The 21,378-nt window shown below is 39.5% G+C and overlaps 1 protein-coding gene across 2 annotated transcripts; it reads left to right on the forward strand.

The window, feature by feature from the left end:
• Positions 1–12,959: 12,959 nt before the first annotated feature.
• Positions 12,960–20,843, forward strand: LOC137810624 (uvrB/uvrC motif-containing protein). Of its 2 annotated transcripts, none has more exons than XM_068612003.2 (9): positions 12,960–13,101; positions 13,403–13,822; positions 13,929–13,988; positions 14,269–14,363; positions 14,485–14,657; positions 14,975–15,087; positions 20,037–20,082; positions 20,267–20,307; positions 20,390–20,843. In XM_068612003.2, exons 2-9 carry the CDS (start codon positions 13,490–13,492, stop codon positions 20,528–20,530), a joined length of 1,002 nt encoding a protein of 333 aa, XP_068468104.1. In that variant the 5' UTR covers positions 12,960–13,101; positions 13,403–13,489; the 3' UTR covers positions 20,531–20,843. The 2 variants fall into 2 exon arrangements, with proteins under 2 accessions (XP_068468104.1, XP_068468105.1); XM_068612004.1 differs by having other exon boundaries at positions 13,065–13,291.
• Positions 20,844–21,378: the final 535 nt, after the last annotated feature.

The following is a 21,378-nucleotide window of genomic DNA, read 5'->3' on the forward strand; positions in this document are numbered from 1 at the left end:
CAACCCGAGACCGGTGGAGGAGACGAGAGACAAGGTCCCCACCCATGAGATAGATGGTGAATCATGTCTCAACAAGTCGGCAAGGACAACTGTCACACTGGACTCGGCTCGCCGACACCCCTTCACCAATGCTATCATTGAAATTTCATTGTCGGACAAGTGGAAAGGTTTCAACAGAGATCGGTACGACGAATCTACTGACCCGAACAAGCATATGGATGCCTACACTACCCACATGAGTCTCTACACCTCGGACGACGCGGTGCTATTCCGAGTGTTCCTTACATCTCTAAAGAGAGCAACCCTCAGCTTGTTTACCAAGCTCCCACCCAATTTCATTGACAGTTTCGCCATACTCGTGGTGAAGTTTGAGACTCAGTTTGCTACCAGCAGGTCACATCACCTGACCTCTATCGCCCAAGTAGGCATCCGCTAGGAGAAGGGAGATTTGCTCATAACCTTCATTGACAGATTCAGCAAGGTGGCCATGAGCATCTGAAACCTTAGTCAGGACGTGGCCATGCACCATATGTTGACAGCCCTTCGACCTGGACCATTTGTTGATAATCTGTGTATGCAGCCAGCCACCAATCTGGACAAACTTAGGAAGAGAGCTGCTAAGTTCATGCAGCTGGAGGAACTCAGGGAGTTCCGCAACCAAGCCCATGCTGAGGCCAGCAGGGAGAAAAGCAAGGATGAAAAGGACTGCCAAAGCCGATTTGGCCAACGTGGTGACAGACGCAAAGATAATCGAGGAGACCAAAGAAGTCGATTCTCAAGATATACCCCCCGAGAGGGGGGGAATCTTGGATGAGGCACTCAGTGCCGAGCTAATTCCTCCTCCCAGAGGTGGTCAGCCCAAACAACGCCGACCAAAGGAAGCTGTGTTGGTATCACCATAACAGTGGGCATTCCTATTGGTTTTTAGAATAAATCAGAGGAAGATATTTTATTATCTTTGCTAACAATTACATTTATATTATATGCAGTAATTGATTCTTAAATGATTTTATGAGCAATTACCTACAAATATTAAATCAAAAATTAAAACATAATTAAAATAGAAGAATAAAATATCACGTGCACTTATGTGCATTTATATTCAGTTACAAAAAACACAATATCCAACACTCCTCCTTGATTTTTTGAACTGTAAATTCCAATCTTCTGACTTAAGAATTCAAACTTGTTGGCTGGAAGTGGCTTGGTAAACAAATCTTCACAAAAAAAAAAAAAAAATCATCCTCGCTTTGCTTAATCTCCATTCAACACCTTTTGATTTGACATAAGGTGCAGATTCTAAAAGACTTTTGTCAAAGCCGAAACTGATAAGATAATCATCAATTCGGTTATACCATGTTCTGGGAACATCTTTTAATCCATAAATAGCTTTAGACAACTTATAAAATTTTTCTTCTTTTCCTTCCACAATGAAACTTTTAGGTTGCTCAACAAAAATTTCTTCTTCAAGAAATCCATTTAGGAATGTTGACTTGACATCCATTTGATGTACCTTTCTATCTCGAGGTATGTCAAGAAGCTCCCGAGTTTTGTTCTTCTCAATCATATACACCTCTTCCTCCATTTTCTTTTTCGACTTTGGGTCATTGATAACTTCTTTGTGATTAGCAGGTTCTTTGTGATCAGCAGGTTCACATACTGCAACGTTACATCTATGATATATGTCAGAGAGTAATCGATTGCCTATAATTGGTGGATCATCTTCCATTTCAGATTTTTGCATCTTGAGAAGCCCTTGACCAGTTAGCTCCTCCTGAAATAGATCTAATGAGAAACTTTTGCCTCTCATTTGTACCTTGAACAAATTTTGTCATGTAGTATCCTTGATCAAACAGTGGTTATCTTCAAAAAATACCTTGAAGCCTTTTTGTAGCAACTGACCAACACTCAATAAATTTTGGTCTATGTCAGATACATATAACACATCAGTAATAGTTTTAGTACCTGAATGTGTTGCTACAACAATGGTTCCTATTCCTTTTACTGAAATTTGACTCTCATGGCCTATCTTGACCTTTGAAATTTGTGAAGGCTTCAACTCCTTGAAACATTTGTTGTCATAAGTCATGTGATTTGTGCATCAACTATCAATTAGCCAAGATGCACTTGAAATATTGCTGGAGAAACCAGTTGCAACGAAAAGTACATCCTCCTCCTCATTTGCAATGTGAGCATCTACATCTTGTTGTTCACTTTGGTTTACATCTTGTTGCTCACTTTGGTTTCTACAAATGATAGCTTCATGCCCAAGTTGATTGCACTTGTTGCACTTAGCATCAGGCCTTCTCCAACACTTAAACGGTGGATGACCTAACTTGTTGCAATGCTTACAAGGAGGGTAATTTCTCCTGTGTGCAACAACTTCTCCATTTTCTTGTTGGTTCTGCTTGATCTTGCTACCTTTGTTTCTCTAGCCACCTTCATGTTTGGCTGTTAAGGCTCCTTCTATTGCTCCATCTTGTCTCATGGCTCTTCTTTGTTCTTGTGCTTGTAAAGCATTTAAGAGCTATTCAAGAGAAATTTTTTATAGGTCCTTTGTGTTCTCTAGGGTTGTTATGGTGGTTTCAAACCTATCTGTACAAGCAATTTTTCCACAATTCTTGAATCTTTTAACACAGATCCAAGCAACCTCACTTTGTTGGCAATGCTTAGAAGTCTGTCAGAGTACTCTTTTATGGATTGTGACTCCTTCATTCTCTGCAATTCAAACTCCCTTATTAGATTCAGCACTTGCATTCCACGAATCCTCTCATCACCTTCATATTCTGCCTTGAGGTAATCCCATATTTTTTTGCTGACTTCAAGGACATTATCCTTGTGAATACCATAGGAGATACAGTTGCAAATAGACATGCTTTTGCCTTTGATCTTTTCATCTTCTTTTCCTTCTATGATTTTATTTGTGGCACAGTAGGTTTTTCTGGAAGGGACTGAATTTCCTCTTCTACAACTTCCCATAAATCTAATGCTTCTAGGTAGGTCTCCATACGAACAGCCCACATTTGATAATTGTCTCCATCAAAGACAGATGGTGCCAATGTTGAAAAATTGAAACCTCCTTCCATTTATGCACTCTACTAACCTCACAGATCCCTCAAGAAGATAACTCTGATATCAATTGTTGTAGTTTTAGAATAAATCAAAGGAAGATATTTTATTATCTTTGCTAACAATTACATTTATAGTATTTGCAATAACTTACTCTTAAATGATTTTATGAGCAGTTACCTAGAAATATTAAATCAACAATTAAAACAAAAGAATAAAATATCACGTGCACTTATGTGCATTTTTATGCAGTTACAAAAAACACAATATCCAACAATTCCACTGAGGAATGCCAAGCTTTGAAGGACAAGACTGAGGAGCTCATCCCATCCGGACACCTATGCCGGTTCTTCAGGGGTGGCCGAGATATGAGGCACTCCCCTCGCAGAGATGAGCCCGCCAAGAGAAGACGGTCACCTCCATGAACCAGGGACGATCGGGACCGCAGGGAAGACTGCCAATCCCGAAGAGATGACCCTCCACGAAGAGATGATCCTCCTCGGGATGCCGAGAGAAGGGGTAACCGAGAGGTCATTAACACCATAGTTGGCGACTTCACCGGCAGAGGAAGTACAAACAACACACAAAAGAAGCACCTCCGAGCGGTGCACCAGGTGAATGCGGTGACATTCTAACTAAGGATGCCACCCATCACCTTTATAGACAATGATTTCAAAGGCGTAGACTATCGGCAAGACGACCCGATGGTGATAATAGTTGATATAGACAATTCACCATCAGAAAGACTTTGGTAGACCAAGGAAGCTCAGTAGACATCCTCTACTAGAAAACATTCAAGGCCATGATAATACCCGAGGCCGAGATGGTGCCTTACGACGACCATGTGGTTGGCTTCTCGGGTGAGAGGGTGGGAACCAAGGGCTACATTAAGCTTTACACCACCTTCGGTCAGGAAAAGAGCTGCAAGACGATCAAGATTCGATATTTGGTAATTAACGCCAATACCTCTTACAACATCCTCCTCGGACGACCATCCCACAACCGGCTAATGGCGATCGTATCAACACCTCACCTGGCAATGAAATTTCCTTCATTGGCGGGAGATAATCTCACAGTCCACGTTGACCAGAAGGAAGCAAGGGAATGCTATGTTGAAAGCCTCAAAGTAGAGCCTCTGAGGAACGGCTGCTCTCCAAGGCGAAAATCCTCTCGGAAAGACCGCTCACCCCGAGAGGCCCGGTCGGTGCTGTTCGAACCAAATTTTGCATTGGTGGATCTCGACCCTCGGACAATCGAGGATAGGCTGGAAGCCATGAAAGAGCAGCGACGAGTACCCTTCCTGAACAAGGAGTGAAGTACTACTAATGGAACGACCATGGCAGCAGTTGAGGCCGAAATAATGCACGCCACGCTTAAGAAGAATGTAGATTTGTTTGCATGGACACCATCTGATATGATAGGCGTAAGCCCAGCTATCATCACACATAGGCTATCAATGTTCAAAGAAGCACGACCGATCGTCCAGAAGAAGAGAGATTACGATGATGAGAACCCCTAGCAGCAAAAGCAAAAGTCGATAAGCTTCTATCGGTCGAGATCATATGCGAAACCCAGTACACGACTTGGTTGGCCAACTTCGTCATGGTTACCAAGCCGAACGGTAATTGAGGATGTGCGTCGACTACAGGAACCTCAAAAGCGCCTACCCAAAAGACTCTTACCTCTTACCGAACATCGACTGGCTAGTGGATGGGGCGGCCGGCCATAAGATCCTTAGCTTCCTAGACGCTTATTCTATGTATAACCAATTATGTATGCATCCCAAGGATAAAGAAAAGATAGCTTTCATAACGGTCGACGCCAATTACTATTACGAGGTCATGTCGTTCAACCTCAAGAACGCAGGGGCGACCTACCAACGCCTTATGGATAAGATCTTTCGAGGGTTGATCAGTCGGTGTGTAAAGGTGTACGTGGACGACATTGTCGTGAAGTCCGACTCTTTTGACCAACATGTAGAGGACCTTAAAGAGGTATTCAAAGCCCTCAGGGCGCTAATAAGAAGCTCAACCCCGAAAAGTGCATATTCAAGGTTGAGGGAGGGAAGTTCCTGGGTTTGAAGCTACAAAAGCTAAAAGCTAATCCCGACAAATGTCGAGTCATCATAGACATGAGGAGTCCGAAGAACATCAAGGAGGTACAACAACTCCTAGGGCGCCTGACAGCCTTCTTCATGTTCATCCCCCGATTGGCCAAACGAACAAAGCCGATAGTGCAGCTACTTCGGAAGGCACCCAAGTTCAGCTGGGAAAACATATTCGAGAAAATCATCAAGCAATTGAAGGATTTTCTAACATCTCCATCAGTCATCCAAAAATTGCCCGACTAGCCCATCCTGGTGTATTTGGCGGTCTCGGAGGAGGCGATCAATGTCACGTTGGTATAGGAGGTCGAAGGCAAAGAACGACTGATATTCTTCGTTAGTCGGAAACTCCATGCGGCCGAAACGAGGTACCAAATGATCAAAAATATGGCTCTCGCTCTAGTCCTGACGGCAAGACAAATGCGCCCTTATTTTCAAAACCATTCCTTCACGGTAAGGACCGATTATCCCATCTTTAAAATTTTATCCAAACCCGATCTTGCAGAACGAATGATAGGATGGTCGGTCGAGCTCTCTGAATTTGACATCTGGTATCAACTGAGAGGGGCAATCAAATCTCAGTGCCTGGCCGACTTCTCGGTCGAGCTTACCCCGCTGCCACACCTGTCGGCCGGATGAACGCTCTATGTGGATGTCTCCTCAAACAAAACAACATGTGGAGCATGAGTCGTCCTAGAAGGACTGAGCGATCTCCTCCTAGAGCAAGCACTCCAATTTAGATTCAAGGCAACCAACAACCAAGCTGAGTACGAGGCCTTGCTCGCTGGGCTAAACTTAGCCTACGACATGGAAGCATGCAAGGTCATATGCAAAAGCGACTCCCAGGTCATGGTCGGCTAGATCTTAGAGGAGTTCAAAGTGAAAGAACCCCTGTTACAACGATACTTCCATGCCGCCCAAAATAGCATCACCCGCTTCCACAAGGCATCTGTGGAATACATACCAAGGTAGGAAAACAAAAGGGTCGACGCCTTATCTTGGCTCTCAATCACAAAGAAGAAAATCCACCAACGATGAGTCATACAAATATGGCTAAGACACCCCAGCGTGTCAGAAACCGAATGCCTTGCAATAGCCAAAACCAAAATCGATAGTTGGATGGCCCCCTTCATCCAGTACCTCGAGCACGGCACATGCAAGCCAGAAGAAGAGAAGACGGTGAAACAACAATGCGTTTGGTACACCATGACAAACGAAGATCTATACCAAAGGGGCTACTCGGCCCCCCTGATCAAGTGGATCACCAATGAGCAAGCTGAGTATGTCCTTATCGAGATACATGAGGCGGTGTTCAGTAACCATTCGTGGGCACGAACGATGGCTGCTAAGGTCCTTAGAGCGGGCTACTATTGGCCGACCATCCAAGGAGACTGCGGCGAGTACGTGAAGAAATGCGCCAAATGCCAAGAGTTCGGCCCCCTCCCTCATGCTAAACCAAAAATGCTACACAGCCTCATGTCCCCATGGTGCATTATGAGCAAAGTCAAGATCAATTGGATCCATATCATCAAGGAACACATGCAGAAATCTATGAGGTTAAGTGACTATCATTATCTTGATGCCATCTTGATTTTTAAATTCATAAAGTATTTTGAAGTAGATCTTGAAGAAGATACATCTTAATTGGTGAAATCAACACAAGAAGTGAACAATGGTTTACTAAGCAAGATGTGTTTTACCAAGATTGGTGGAAGATGGGCAAGCAAGGATGGTGAACATGGTGGTTCATCAAGTGGTGCACATGGTGAACATGACGAAGAATATCAAGAAGTTGATGAAGGGGTTGATGATGATGCTCAAGATGAAGACCAACCTGCTGCTGACATAGGTGCTGGAACAAGTGATGGAAATCAAGGAAATAGAATTCTCTCAATGTCTTCTTTTGAGAGATTCATGGTCAATAGGTTGGACAACATTGCTGAAAATCAAAGGAATATTCATGAGCTTTGTGCTACAAACTTCTAGAACTTTGACAACAAATTTCAAAGCATGGATACACATTTTCAGACCCTTTATGAACAGGTTGAAACTGTTCAAAACCAACTTTCTGAGCTACAGTATCGAAAAGAAGATTGAAGCCAAGTTTTGTTATTTTTTCTATGCTTCTATTGCTTTATTTTGAACTATTTTGTTTTTCACTCTTCTTAATTCTATTTGTGAAGAAAAATAGGGGGAGAATATGGTTTATGTGTTGTCTTAAAAACCACTATAACCTGCTATAACTTTGTTTTAAGGTTTGGTTTGGTGCTGCAGTTTTGGTGTGTTTTGGCATAGATTTTGGCTGGTTTTTCTGCTTTTGTGTTTATGCATCATCTAGTTATTGTGTAATCATAACCTGCTATTAGAGATGCTCTGGATTGCATAGTTTTTGGTTTTGCAGGTGTTGTTTCAGATTCAATCAAGATCAACACAAGCAACCGAGGATTTGTCTTCATCAAATAGGGGAAGATTGTTGATCAAAAGTGATCAAGTGCTTTGAAGAATCCAAATCCAAGATGTTTGACAAAAGGTTGGTATTGTTGTTGTGTTTGGGTGGGATCTGGGTAGAATAAAGTTTGATCCATTCCATTGTTGAATCTAAAACTAATGTGAATTAAAACCTTTTTAAAACCCTTGTTGTGTGTTCTGAGGTGTTCAAGATCAATACTCTTGGTGTGATTTGCCAAAGGTAGTGTGTTTCTTGAAGGGTTCAAGGTCACTACTTTGGTGTGTTGTGTTTTTGTAATTTGGTTTGATTGCATAGTGGTTTACCCAGTGGTTTCTGGGGACTGGATGTAGCTCTTGGCTTAAGAGTGAATCAATATAAACTGTTTGTGTGATTCTCTCTTACCCTGAACTCCTTTAAATTCTATTTTAAGCTGTTTGATATTTCAACTGATATAAACAACCGATTGTTTCGAAGAAACAATCAATTGTTTTTCTGTTGTTTTGCTGTATAATTGTTGATGTTCTAAGCTAACTTGATTCTTGTTCTAGATTTATACACGGAATTTCATTAAACCTTCAAAAGCTTTCAAAAATTCTTTAAAAACTATTCAACCCCCTCTTGTTTAAAGGTCATATATTCTAACACAACGGTCGAGCTGAGGCTGCAAATAAGTTCATTCTGAACGAGTTGAAGAATTGCCTCGACAAAGCGAAAGGTCGATGGACAGAGGTCTTATGGGCATACAGATGCACCCCTCAGACAACCACACAAGAAACGTTATACAACCTAACGTCTAGGACCGATGTAATGATCCCAGTCGAGGTGGGCGAGCTCACCATCCGAAGGCAAATGTTCGACCTTACCTTAAATGAGGAAAGCCTAGCGGTTAACCTCGATTTGGTAAGCGAGCTTCGTAAAAGCAAGATCCAAGAGACCGCATTCAAGCTTCGAGCGTCAAGGCGTTACAACACCAAGGTCCGATCAAGGAGCTTTCAAAAGAGAGACCTCATCTGGAGGATGCGAAGCGACGCAAGAAGAAACGAAGGAAAGTTCTCGTCCAACTTGGAGGGACCATTTCGAGTCCGAGAAATCGCAATGGGGGATGCTTATAATTTAGAATGGCTTTCAGGCAAAATTGTACGAAGGATGTGGAATGTCACGCACCTCAATTTTTATTACAACTAAAGAAATAAAGTTTACGTCCTCTTTCTCGCCCAGCCACGTCGGTCAGGGAGGTTATATAGAGACGATTTTGTTCAATGTGTCCTGCTCGCATCTCTCGGTTCGATTTGGATGTAGCCCTAACTAGCATACCCTGGCGACACTACTCAACTTGGTTTGGTCTAGACGTAGCCCTAACTGGCATACCCTGCCAATACCTCACATTCGGTTCGATTTGGAGGTAGCCTTAACCGGCATACCCTACCAACACCGTTCAACTTGGATTGGTCTAAACGTACCCCTAATCGGCATACCCTATCAATACCTCACATTCGATTCAGTTTGGGCGTAGCCTTAACCGGCATACCCTACTGACACCGTTCAACTTGGATTGGTCTGGACGTAGCCTTAACTGGCATACCTTGCCAATACCTCACACTCGGTTCGGTCTGGACGTAGCCTTAACTAGCATACCCTGCCGAAATCACTTAACCTGGTTCAGGCTGGACACGGCCTTAATCGGCATACCCTGCTGAGATCGCTTAACTTAGCTCGGTCGGGATGAAGCCCTAACAGGCATACCTTGCCGACACTAAGTAAATTCAATTTCTCGTTAATTACAAACCAAAAAGAATTACAAAAGCAAATATCGACCACTGATGTTTTAAATTCAAAGACTTGTATAGCCGACCGATGTTTTAACTTGCAAAATTTTCAATTGAGAAAACGACTAATGCATTAATTAAAAGAAGGGGGAGGCCACACCTCAACCTCAGGGGGAGAGAATAACAAAAAAAGACCATAACCCGGCCAAGAGTTCAAAAAGAAAAAGCCTAGAGGCCTAAGAACCTTCATCCTTGGCAGAGGTAACAGTCTCCTCGGCAACAGCAGCGGTCTCCTCGGCAACAGCCTTCAAGGATTCCACCTCCCCACAAGGCAGCATCCGGCCGTCATACACATCCATCTCAGCGTCAAAGCTACCAGATGGAGGAGGATCGCCATAGAGAAGGTGGGCCTATCGAACAACCTGATCAAAACTTTGGCCTAACATGACCAAAGTTTCGTCTATGTTTTTGTCAAGCACTGCCTTAATCGATGCCTTTAACGCCTGCAGATCTTGATTCTCAGCCTCCAACAAAGAGACTCGGCTAGCATACCTTTCCAAGGTTTCCTTCAGCTTTCTATTCTTAGTCATTGTCTCCTGGTTCTTCTTCTCCAACTCGGCCGCCCGGGCCTCAGCAAACTCGCGGTCAACCTCTGACCAAACGAGCTTTTCCCCATAAGACGAGTTGGCCTCATTGGCCTGCCTCAGATTATGGTGAGCCTCAACCAACTCGTGTTTCAGTCATACAACCTCCTCCTTATGCCGAACATGGGCATCAGCACCCAAGCAGGTCAAGACAAGGCCACGACAAAATAGTTCCAAGCCATTGTTCAGATCCTCCTCTGGAATGGTTTTCACCATGGCATGTGAAGAAGAACCAATGCCTACCTTCACCCCTTTGGAGAAGCGTACATCAGCCTCAAACAAGGTCCTAGGTGACTTAGGCGCTTCAACAACGACTCTGTTGGCGGCCCTCGACAATAACGATCTCAATAGGACGACCGAAATTATCAATCGGTGGCGAGTCCACCAGGATAGGAGACGGTAATGGCGGAGGAGGTGTCGGCAAGGATCCCAGGGATTGAAGAGTGGTTGCAATATCCCCCCCCCCCCCCTCCCGCTGCCTTTTCTTGCCTTTAGCAAGAGGGACCGAAGAACCCGCATCAGCAGATGCATGAATGCCCCCGGCCGCTATATCTATGATCGAGTGACCCTTACCCCATTCGAGAGCCTTCGCGCCAAAAACATTCACTAAATTCTTCGCCTGAGACACCTCTCGGCTTATGGTTTCTGCAAAAATCAAACAATACAAGTTAAAATCACCAAAAGCAAATAGAAAATATCTAAACCGACTGAGAGTAAGCAAGTTATCGTACCCTCGGAGACCTCCTAGCGTTGTGGCGACATGTAAATAGCCACCAACTTCCGCGTTGGAAGTTTACGAGGGAGCCCATCAAAAAGAGAATAAATCTCTTCTTCCTCGACGCTCGGGGGCGGACGAGGCCATTCCTTAAACTCGGTCGGCTTACTGGTCCAAGATAAGGGGAACTTGGACCGACCGGCTTCATCAAAAAAGTAATTCGCTCCCTCGGGGCGAATGAAAACCTTAAGAAATTTCTCTTCAAAATTCTTATAAGAAGTGGAAAAGGAGCCAAGGAGCACGTTGCCCGAACAACCAACCAACGAATGCCACAAAGCCAACTGGTCGGGTGAGAAGTGTAGTAACTAAGAAAAGTCGAAGGACTAGGAGAAAGACAAAATACATCACAGATAAGGCGGGAGGCCTGGATAGACGCCCAGGTGTTGGGATGAAGTTGCGTAGGGGCCATGTTGAGTGCCCAAAGGACACCCACCGTGAAGTTATCGAAAGGAAGAGAAACATGCAAGTCCAAAAACAAGCAAGCATACATGTAAAAGAAAGGACGCTCGGTAGTTGACCGAGCTGAGCAAACCACATCGGTCGGCTCACAAGGTTCGATGCTTATCACGTCCAGACTCACGTCCGGCTTCAAAACACAGACCTGGTCCAAAAAACTAGCAACCACATCCCTCTTCACAAACGAGCAGGTGATCCGGGTCACCTTCGGATCCACCCTGTCAAACCCATGAGGAGATGACTGCTCGGAATCACCCGACCGATCAGAAGCACCAATCGGGTCATCCTCTCTCACCACTCCCACATGGGGCAACGTTTGAATTGCCCCAACCGACAGAGTTTCGGTCGTGGAAGAATCGGACGATGATGAAGAAGAAGAAGACTAAGACGAAGAAGGAAGAGATGGAAGAGGAGAAGCGGGACCCGAAGAAGAAGAAGTGGGACGAGACAAAGAAGACATAACTAACCTCTTTAAAAGCTAAAAGGACGAGTAAAGATACAAGGATCGTTCGGCGAGACACTAAATCACTCGGCTATCGGAGCAAATACGCACAAAGAAACAGTGCCTCAACACTATGAAGGCCCCTATTTATACCCTTAAGGGTCTTGGAATACGAAACGCCCCAATCACCTCAACCGTTAGATCTCCTAAGATCCAACGATCCTAAAGATACCAAAAATTGGAGTAAAAAAACCCTTCATTAATGAGGGTCATATCAGGTGCAGAGGCGCCACCAAAACATCACATCGAAGAGCCCATTCGTTACATCAGATCCCGATATATCCCAACTGCCGTCACAAGCACCCAATCCACCGATCGGCCAAGAAGACTTCTCGGGTTAAATACCCTCGAGCATGGGGGGCAAGTGTACTGGTATGGACCGAACGCTCAAGTACCTTGACTCGGTCTCTTTGACCGAGCCGAACGAGGCTGGCACGTCCATGCAGGCCGACTGACTCACTTAAACCATTAACGCTCAAATCAAGGTCAGTAAAGTTAAACTACCATTAAGAACTAGGTAATATTTCTCTAAGTGCGATCCACTCCACTAATCCGGCCGAATAAGGTAAGTTCATTAAAATAATATTAATAACACATATCCCAAGAACAAGGTACGTCTTATCACTATACACCTCGAGTGTCAAATCCCTTTTTTACTGACTTGAGCGTCGGAGTGCCTTTTGCAAGTACCCTCATTTGGATTCACCTGAGATAGAGCGACCGAGACCTGAGGGTGCAGCATCAAGACGAGAAGAACTGCAGTGAAGCTCTAATAATCTGCCCGAAGGAAGGAAGGAGACAAAGTCATTCAATAGTTCTCTAGGTCTTATCTCCCTAGCATAAACATCTACACTTAAACACTAAAAAAAAAATTATATCTTCCAGCTTCTATATTTTGGGTTTAACTATCAGTATTTTATTTTAACTTCACAATTAGTTTAAATTAGCAGCATTTACAAAGTAAATATAATTCCCTTTCTGCGTAAAACTCAAACTTAAATCTTACTTGCTTCTAAAAACAATTGTCTTCTGAGAAATCAAACTATATTATCTGAATAAACTACTTTTAATTACCAAAATAAATAAATACTGTTTATATTGACACCATAAAATTAACTACTTAGCCATATTTTTATAGTTTCTTGAGATGAGACCACTAAAAAGTATAATTAAAAAATTCAGTTAAAAAAAAGTAACTGAAATTTTCAATATACTCGTTACATTTTTTTTAACTTTTATGTATTCTTGATATTATTATTTGCTTTGTTGCTCGTGACTGTGAGGCCATCGTCGCAGTTTGAAATCCTTCCTACGTCCTTTTCTGCACTGCTTTTTGGTAATGTTTTTCTGTTTATTTCCCGGGGAAACCTATCTCTAATTTTCTGAAAAGAAAAACTCATGTACACAGTACCCTCTTGTTATTTCTAGCTTCCATTTCTAATCCTCTATTCTCTCGCAATAACCAGATAAGAAACGGTTTAGTTTAAGTTCAATTTAACCAAAATTTCACTAACTTTGATGAAAAAGTGAGTTTTTTTCTCTGCTTTTTCAGTGGAGTGTGCATATTGAATAATTGAATTTGCATATTATGGTTTTGAAATTGCATAATTTCCCCTCGTGTAATTTCATTAATGCAGGAACATTCTTCTCTGGAGGAAAGGGTGAATTTGAGTTTCTATTTTTCCTTTTAGGGAGAGGAATAATTTTTTTGCTTCCCGCACAAAATGGTGCAAAGTGTGTCATTGAGTACTCTAGCTACTTGTGGAAAGAGCAGATTATGTGGATCATCCCCATATTGGATGGCACCCTTTGAGCCATCAAAAAGATCCCAAATTACCTCTGCTTCCGGCAGACACTTGGTTTGGAACCATTCTGTGCAAAGCTTTTTCTTGATTGGGTACCCTTATGTTTCAAGGCACAGTGGTTTTAAGGCTGAAGCAGCATGGATGTTTAGAGGGGGAGAACAAGGGTTGGATTCAAGTTCAGAGCACAGTGAGAGTGCTAATGAGGATATCTTGATGTTCTTCTTTCAGCTAGACTTGGCCACAAGAGTACAGGTCCGGCTGCTTTTATTCCTCCCTAAGAAGTTAAGTAGGGTAGGGGTTATTTCAATTTCATGGAACAGTTTTTAATGCTTCATTTGTTTGGAACTTTGAATTTCAGTATGCTTTAAATATGGAGCAGTATGACACTGCACAGCAACTGAGAAACAAACTTACTGAGGTTAGATAAATTGCCACTTATCCTATCCTATATGGATATACGAGTTTGGTTGATTGTGTAGGCTTAATTGAGGTTGAATTTACACTTTTCAGTTTCTGTCAGTGATTTTATTTTCTGTCGTTTTTTTTTTCACCCTTCATAGGAATCTAGTCCCTCTATAGCTTGCAGCAATAACATGTTCATCAGTTTATCTTTGTCTATATACAAGTCTTCAAGAGATCTAAATTTTGTGGAATTGGAGCATTGAATGACTTGCAGCTTGTTTGGATGTTTTTGGAAGGTTGAAGAAGAGGTAATCAAGCAACAACAGTCAAAAAGGGGATTATCTTCAAAAAGTGAAGCTCAAGATAAAGGTCTAAGTATTATACGTCTTCGGTGAGTTTTCTTCTTCTTTTGTGTCAAGCTAATTTCTTCATCATGATAAATTGCCTTTTTTCCCCTTCCACTTATCTGTGGGTCAACTTGAATACTGACAGTGATTTTTGTTTCCTTGCAGTTCAGACCTTCAGAATGCTGTTGAGAATGAGAATTATGCTTTGGCTGCTGAATTACGGGATGAAATTTCCAAACTTGAAGCAGAGTCTCTAGCTGCATCAGCTAAAGCTTTGGCTCATGAAAATGCACAATATGCATTTCGCTTGGGTCAAAAAGTGAGACATAAAAAATTTGGTAAGTGGTTGAAATACCTTTCATTTAGTACAGAAAACTATTATTAATTTTCAAGTATGCAAGATGATCTGACAATGAAAATGATGCTTCTTAGTTGTAATCTGAAGCTTTGCAATAGATAAAGTAATAATTATGTTGCAATAATTGCCATTCCCAGCATCGGGTCAGGAACTAAAATATTGATGATGCAGGAAAAAATAACTTCATTGACACCTTGTAAATCTTTCATATGGATCATTGATGTACACAATCATAAGTTGGATATTGACGATTTCCATTCCGCTTCCTACATTTTGATTGCTCAAAATACGTTGCAGGCTATAGAGCTGTGGTCTGTGGAATGGATCCGGTATGCAGTGAATCAAGTTCATGGATGGACAATGCACAAGTTAAGAAGTTGTCTCGTGGTTCCACTCAACCATTTTATCAGGTTTGATTAACTTCATAGAAATTGCATTTGCAAGAATTATCACGAGAGAAAGAAAATAAAAGAATTCATTGAATCAAAATATCTATTTACAGATGAGAGAGCACTACATATAATAGTATTACGAAAGTGGAGTTTAAGCCTAACTCAACCCCATAAAACCGGCTCATAGGGTTGAGGTTTGCACCCACTTATATACAATGAAAGGCTCTAATATCTAGTCGACGTGGGATCTCCAACAAATAGCAATATACTAACAAACTAAATATTAAAGGAAACAAAATAACTTATTGTATATATTATCTAATTATATTTGATTCTAATATCCTCTCAAGTTGGACAAAAGATGTTTATGATTCTCAACTTGTCGATGAAACGATTGAAGGAACTGGTAGGAAGGGTCCTTGTGAATATATCAATTATTGGATGCTTAGTTTTGATATGAATGAGAGTGAAGAATTGCTTTTGAACAAGTTCCCGAATAAAATGATAACCAATATCTATATGTTCAAATCTCTCATGGTGGAAGGGGTTAAAAGCAAGGTCCATGACAAATTTGTTATTGTAAAATAGCATAGTTGTGTCAATTGAAACTTCAAAATGTTTGAGTAATTATTATAGCTAAACCACTTCATTGGTCATTGATGATAAGCATGATATTCTAATCCTACCGAAGATTTGGAGAGTGTACCTTGTTTGACAGACTTCTAATAAATCAAAGAATTACTAAGGAAAGCACAAAAGCTAGTGATTGATTTCATGGTGTCTAAACAACTGCCAAGTCTACGTCAACATACGCCGAAAGATGATATTTGTTGGTATCTTGGAAAAAAAGACCTTGATGTGGAGTGAACTTCAAGTACTGTAACAAGTGGTGGGATGGAGTTAAATGTGTTGTTAATGGATTCTTCATATACTGATTTAGTGTGTGAACTGCAAAGGTAATGTCTAGTTTGAAAATGATCAAGTACATAAGTCACCATCATTGAGACTGAGTTTTAAATTGGGATCCATAGGTAGTGTAACCGGTTTGCTACCTAAGAAATCAGTATCATCGACTAGAGATTAGAGCATTTCATAGTACATAAGTGGGTGCAAACCTCACCTTATAAGCCGGTTTTTGTGAGGTTGAGTGAAGCTTAAAGTTCACTTCTTAATACCAATAATAGCTAATAAGACCCATAAGACCCTTACAGAAGTAAGTTTGACAATTAGTGAAAAAGTGTTTGAGAAATCAATCTTAGCCTATTATGTGTAGCCTTTGGCTGCCCATTGAGCTTTGTATCTGTCGATTGAACCATCAACATTGTATTTTGTTAAGAAGTGACTTTAATCCTAACTAAACCTTATAAAACTGACTCATAAGGTGAGATTTGCACCCACTTATATACTATGAAATGTCTTTATATCTAGTCGATGTGGGATCTCTAACACACCCCTCGCATCGAGACCTGCCAACTCGTGTGTGAAATTATACAATGGGTATTCCGATAGCGGGTAGTCTAATAAGTCCAACAAGCTTCGCTAAGATAGACTCCAGATGACTTTGATACTATGTTAAGAAGTGGACTTTAACCCTAACTCAACCTTATAAAACTAACTCATAAAGTAAGGTTTGCACTCACTTATATACTATGAAATATCCTTATCTCTAGTCGATGTGAGATCTTCAACATATTTCAATTTGAAAACCCATATGTACTCTCTGTAATACCTTTGAGAACTAAAGACTGGGTGTCATTATCTTCCAAAGCCTTAATCTCTAGATCCATGACATCTCTCCATTCATAGTTGGACATTGCTTGACGATAGAATTGAGGCTCATTAGTGAAAATTTGATTGACAAATATTTTGTATTTTGAATTGAGTTTTTCTAGAAAAATTATCAATAGAGATAAGGATTTGACGTTCTAGAGCACACATAGTCAAACAAATAAAATGGTTTCTTAGACACTTTCAATGATCTCCGAACAAAGGCTTCAAGATCATCAATACTACATTGATGTTTCAGATGCACCATTAGACTCACTACATTGATGAACAATAGAAGTATCCAAGGACAAATTATTAGCAACGAGAAAAGGAATTACCATAGCATCAATGAAAAGGAAAATCTCTAGAAGAAGTCACATCTTGAAAGGAAATTTTTTCATGAAAGAGCACATTCCCAAATAAAAAATTGTTTAGTCTCTAGATTGTACCATTTGTATCCCTTGTAACCTCTAGGATAACCAACAAAAATAGATGGAATGGTGCAAACATTAAATTTGTTTATGGAGGAGAGCCAAGTTCATGCATAAGCCAAACATCCAAAAGTTTTTAAAGAGTGATAATTAAGTTTGGATCCATATAGGATTTGGTAAGGTGATTTTTGTTGTTGTACCGGAGAGGGAACCATGTCAATTAGAAAGGTAGTAGTGTAAACAGAGTCCCACCAACTTGGATTGAAAAAAATAAGACCTGAATCAATTGATGTTGATGTTTTCTCTTAACTGTTGAGTTTTGTTGAGGTCTCTCCACACAAGAAAATTTATATAAAGTATCTTAGAAAAAAATGTTTGTCATTCCATCATAAGTAGGTCTACCATAAAGCTCACATATATCACAATGTAATATATCAAATAATGATTGAGACACCTTACTGATTAAAGTGAATGATAATTTTCAAAACATAGCAAGAGGACAAATTTAACATTTTAAAGTAGAAAAAATATGTGGAATACCAAAAAGAATTTCATTACTCAAAAGTTGAACAATTTTATGAGAGACATATCCAAATTTAGAATGCCAAACAAAAGCATTCTTACAAGAATCAATATTCTAAAAAGAAAAAAACATAAATATTTGTATTATTATTATTAACGAAAACAAAATTATAATTATTTGATGAAAAAACTTAACAGACAACATGTATATTCCTTCAATAAGATTATCACCGACAATCTTCCTTAAGTAAGCATCTACTAGACAAAAAAAATGATTTTTAAGAATTGTGATGGATAATTCACTATGCCAATAAAGTAATTAAAATTGAGGTAAAAAACATTATAAAGTAACAATGTAGGAGAAAGTTAAACAACGACAATAACTACTAAAAAATAATAGATCGATTGGGTAACACAACTTTTATCAATCACATATTTATAAGATTAAAAACATGATAGAGAATAAGTAGCATTGTTGCAGATGACATCAATTGTCCCGTGACGGAGGTCAGATAAGTCAAGTCACAATCAAATCGTGGCGCTTACTACGCTTTTAAGTAGAAAGAGTTGCATCTTGACTATCAGTTATAGTTTTCATCCTAGTGGCAAGTGCTCAATCCAATAATTGGTATTAGAGCCAAGGTCACGAGTTCGATTCTTAGCGACACAATTCCTAAGGAGGAGATTGTTGCAGGTGACATCAATTGTTCCGTGGCAGAGGTCTTGAATCACTATTCATGCTGGATACATTGTTATTCGTCATTGTACATAGCTTGTGTTAGTGTTCACTCTCGATGACTTCCCCGCAAGTTGTTTCCAACTGATGTTACTGTTCATCCCTAACAACTTTCAAGCTGTTTTTTTCTTCCAACCAACATTACTATTTACTACTTTTGGCAAGCGTGGTTTTTACTGCCAACATTTTTCAAAAAAGTATTCTTTACCACTAGCATTTCTCTCATGAGAACTAATTACCATGTGGTTTCTTTGAGAACTTTTGCTTCCAACCACTCCAACAAAATAAATTCATCATTAAGATGTGTTAGATGGTTAATGTAGACACATCAGACTGTCTAGTACAAACATAGAGGTTGAACGACCAGACTAGACAATATAAAAGAAAGACTTTCTATCTCTATACCAGGACTAGATGATCTGATGGGAGACCATCTACACACTATAACACACTAAACCGTCTACACCGAAAGCATTATGCGAAACAAAGGTTTATGATTTGAAAGGACAAAACATATTGAAGAATGATTGTAACTTTGACAAAGAGAAAGTTATGTCCAGGAAAACCAAATATTCACTTAGTCACTTCAGCGGTCTTGTGTTCATGACATTTGTAACAAAGAAGCTTCCCTCATGTTACATAATCTCTAACTTGAAGGGGAAGGCTTAAGTAAATATCTTACTAAATATTTTGTACTATTAGATATTGACTTTGTTCCTTGTTATTATATCTATTTTTCCTTGTAAATAAAAATATTCGTATGTATATCTAGAATTCATTATATTTCTTCTCCGTTTCTCTCCTCTCAACATAGTACCAGTACACTACCATTCTCTGTTACTTTGTTTTGTCATTAATCCTTTCAACTTGTTTTGTTACTAATCCTTTCAACAAGTAGATTATGCAATAAAATACTGTGTTCTAATTGTTACTCCCTCATTTCCAATGAGTATAGTTTAAGGTTTTTTCACAAATGATAAGAAGAATAATAAATACACTAATTTTTAAAACAGCTTTACTGAAATAGTCTATTTTTTAAATGAATGCAGTACTTTGATCGAGAGAGTAATTAATTTTGAACACAAATTAAGGATAATTTTTTTTATTGGAATATAAAAAATCACTCAATTTAGAATTTAGAATTTGTTAACATAGATGGAGCATAGGAAGTAATTAACATTAACACTGGAAAACCTTATTATCATTGTCATATGTCTATTATTTTTTGAAGGTTGACTTTGATAATATCTGTTATAGCTTGATAGGCTTCATTAAGGTGGCGGAAGGACCCATTTGCTTCTTTAAATTCTTTCTCTTCGTATTGAGAAGACATTTTGGTTAAAACATCATTTTCATGATTACTTATGCAAGACAATGTGGTTGGAAGTGTATAAGTTGTATGTTGATCCATAGCCATCTTAGTTTATCTCATTTTGCTAATGGTTGAACTGGCTCTGTCCAAGAAGTGTGCTACTGCTGGAATTTAATCAGTTTTCTTTTATAATGTCTAGGTTCTTGTTGATGTACGTGCTGAACCAAATCTATTAGTGGCATATGGTAAAGCTGGATTACTTAATTCTTCAGGCTTATGTGTTTATCTACATTACATTTAATGGTGTTTGTTTAGTATTGCTTATCTTTTACATTTTCTCAGAAGTGAATTGCTTTGATGTGCATAGTTATTGGTTTCTTTCTGAATACAAGTAACTTGCAGATTGATTTTTCTGGTATTCTTTTGTAGTTCCAGAGGATAATCTTTTAATACCTGATAAGCCAGACATGGTGAGTAGATAGATCTATACTTGAAAGCCATGCACTATGCTATTATTTCTATCATTTAATTTGCACTTTTGTTGGTGTCCAGGGAAGATTTGATCATCCCTACATCTCTTTTCTATTCTATGGAATGGATTCAGCTGGAGATTTCATCCCAATTAAGCAACTACGGGAGAAGTACAATAGAGCAAGGCATGAAATACCCATTGACCCACCAAATGATGAATGAAAAAGATGGAGTCAAAGCTTAAATACCAAGGTGAACTATATGCCCTGTTCAATTGGGTTGGGGATTGAGAGGTTGAAAATATTCTGCTACAAAAGCACCTCTTGTGTGACCTGCACAATTATTATGGCCTTCTATGTCATCACTCACTTAGCCACGTCTTATATTCTAGTGTATAAGTTTACATTTCATCACACTGGTGAAGATACTGATTAACTACATAACCTTACCTCATATATAATGTGTATATTGTTCAAAAGTGTAACCTCCTGAAATGGGAGAGGTTGTCTTTATAATTGACCATATTTTCTTGTAATTCTAGTCTTTCAAATGGTTGGTTTTTTTAGGGAGATTTATTAGAAAGATTTAACAATAATAAAATATAAATTAAACTCACATAATTTCCAACCTAAAAGTTTAATACAATAGGTTTATACGTCTTTTTTCTGATCTTTATTTAATGGGTTGAATTTTCTAACACAAATCTATACATAAAGGATTCTCCTCTTATTTTATTCCAATTTTATCCTTATATTTATATTTTATTTTATTATTTTAAAAATATATGAGAGTAGATATTTGTCATTTTGTGAGTACTTTTAATTTTATATCTCAAAAGAGATAACACTATTTTTAAATTCAAAAAATTTATAATTCAAAACTAAATATTGCAAAATGAGATTTGTTGAGGAACATTGCACAATTGCATCTTTTTCTCCCGTTTATCTTCACTTTTATCCCATCAAACACCTTTTTCGTTTTCTATTTTCATATCCAAAATTCAAAATATGAGAAGTCGTAGTTTCCTTCCAGAACCACGAAACCAACCAGTAAGTGTTGTTTTTTAATTA

This window comes from Phaseolus vulgaris, chromosome 2, assembly GCF_051622355.1.
Source record: "Phaseolus vulgaris cultivar YP4 chromosome 2, ASM5162235v1, whole genome shotgun sequence".
NCBI lineage: Eukaryota > Viridiplantae > Streptophyta > Magnoliopsida > Fabales > Fabaceae > Phaseolus > Phaseolus vulgaris.

Coding starts and splice junctions, on each gene's coding strand:
- LOC137810624 (XM_068612003.2), top strand. CDS start 13,490: ATGGTGCAAAGTGTGTCATTGAGTACTCTAGCTACTTGTGGAAAGAGC. Junction 14,364..14,484: donor CTAAGTATTATACGTCTTCG/GTGAGTTTTCTT, acceptor GTTTCCTTGCAG/TTCAGACCTTCAGAATGCTG. Junction 14,658..14,974: donor AGTGAGACATAAAAAATTTG/GTAAGTGGTTGA, acceptor AATACGTTGCAG/GCTATAGAGCTGTGGTCTGT.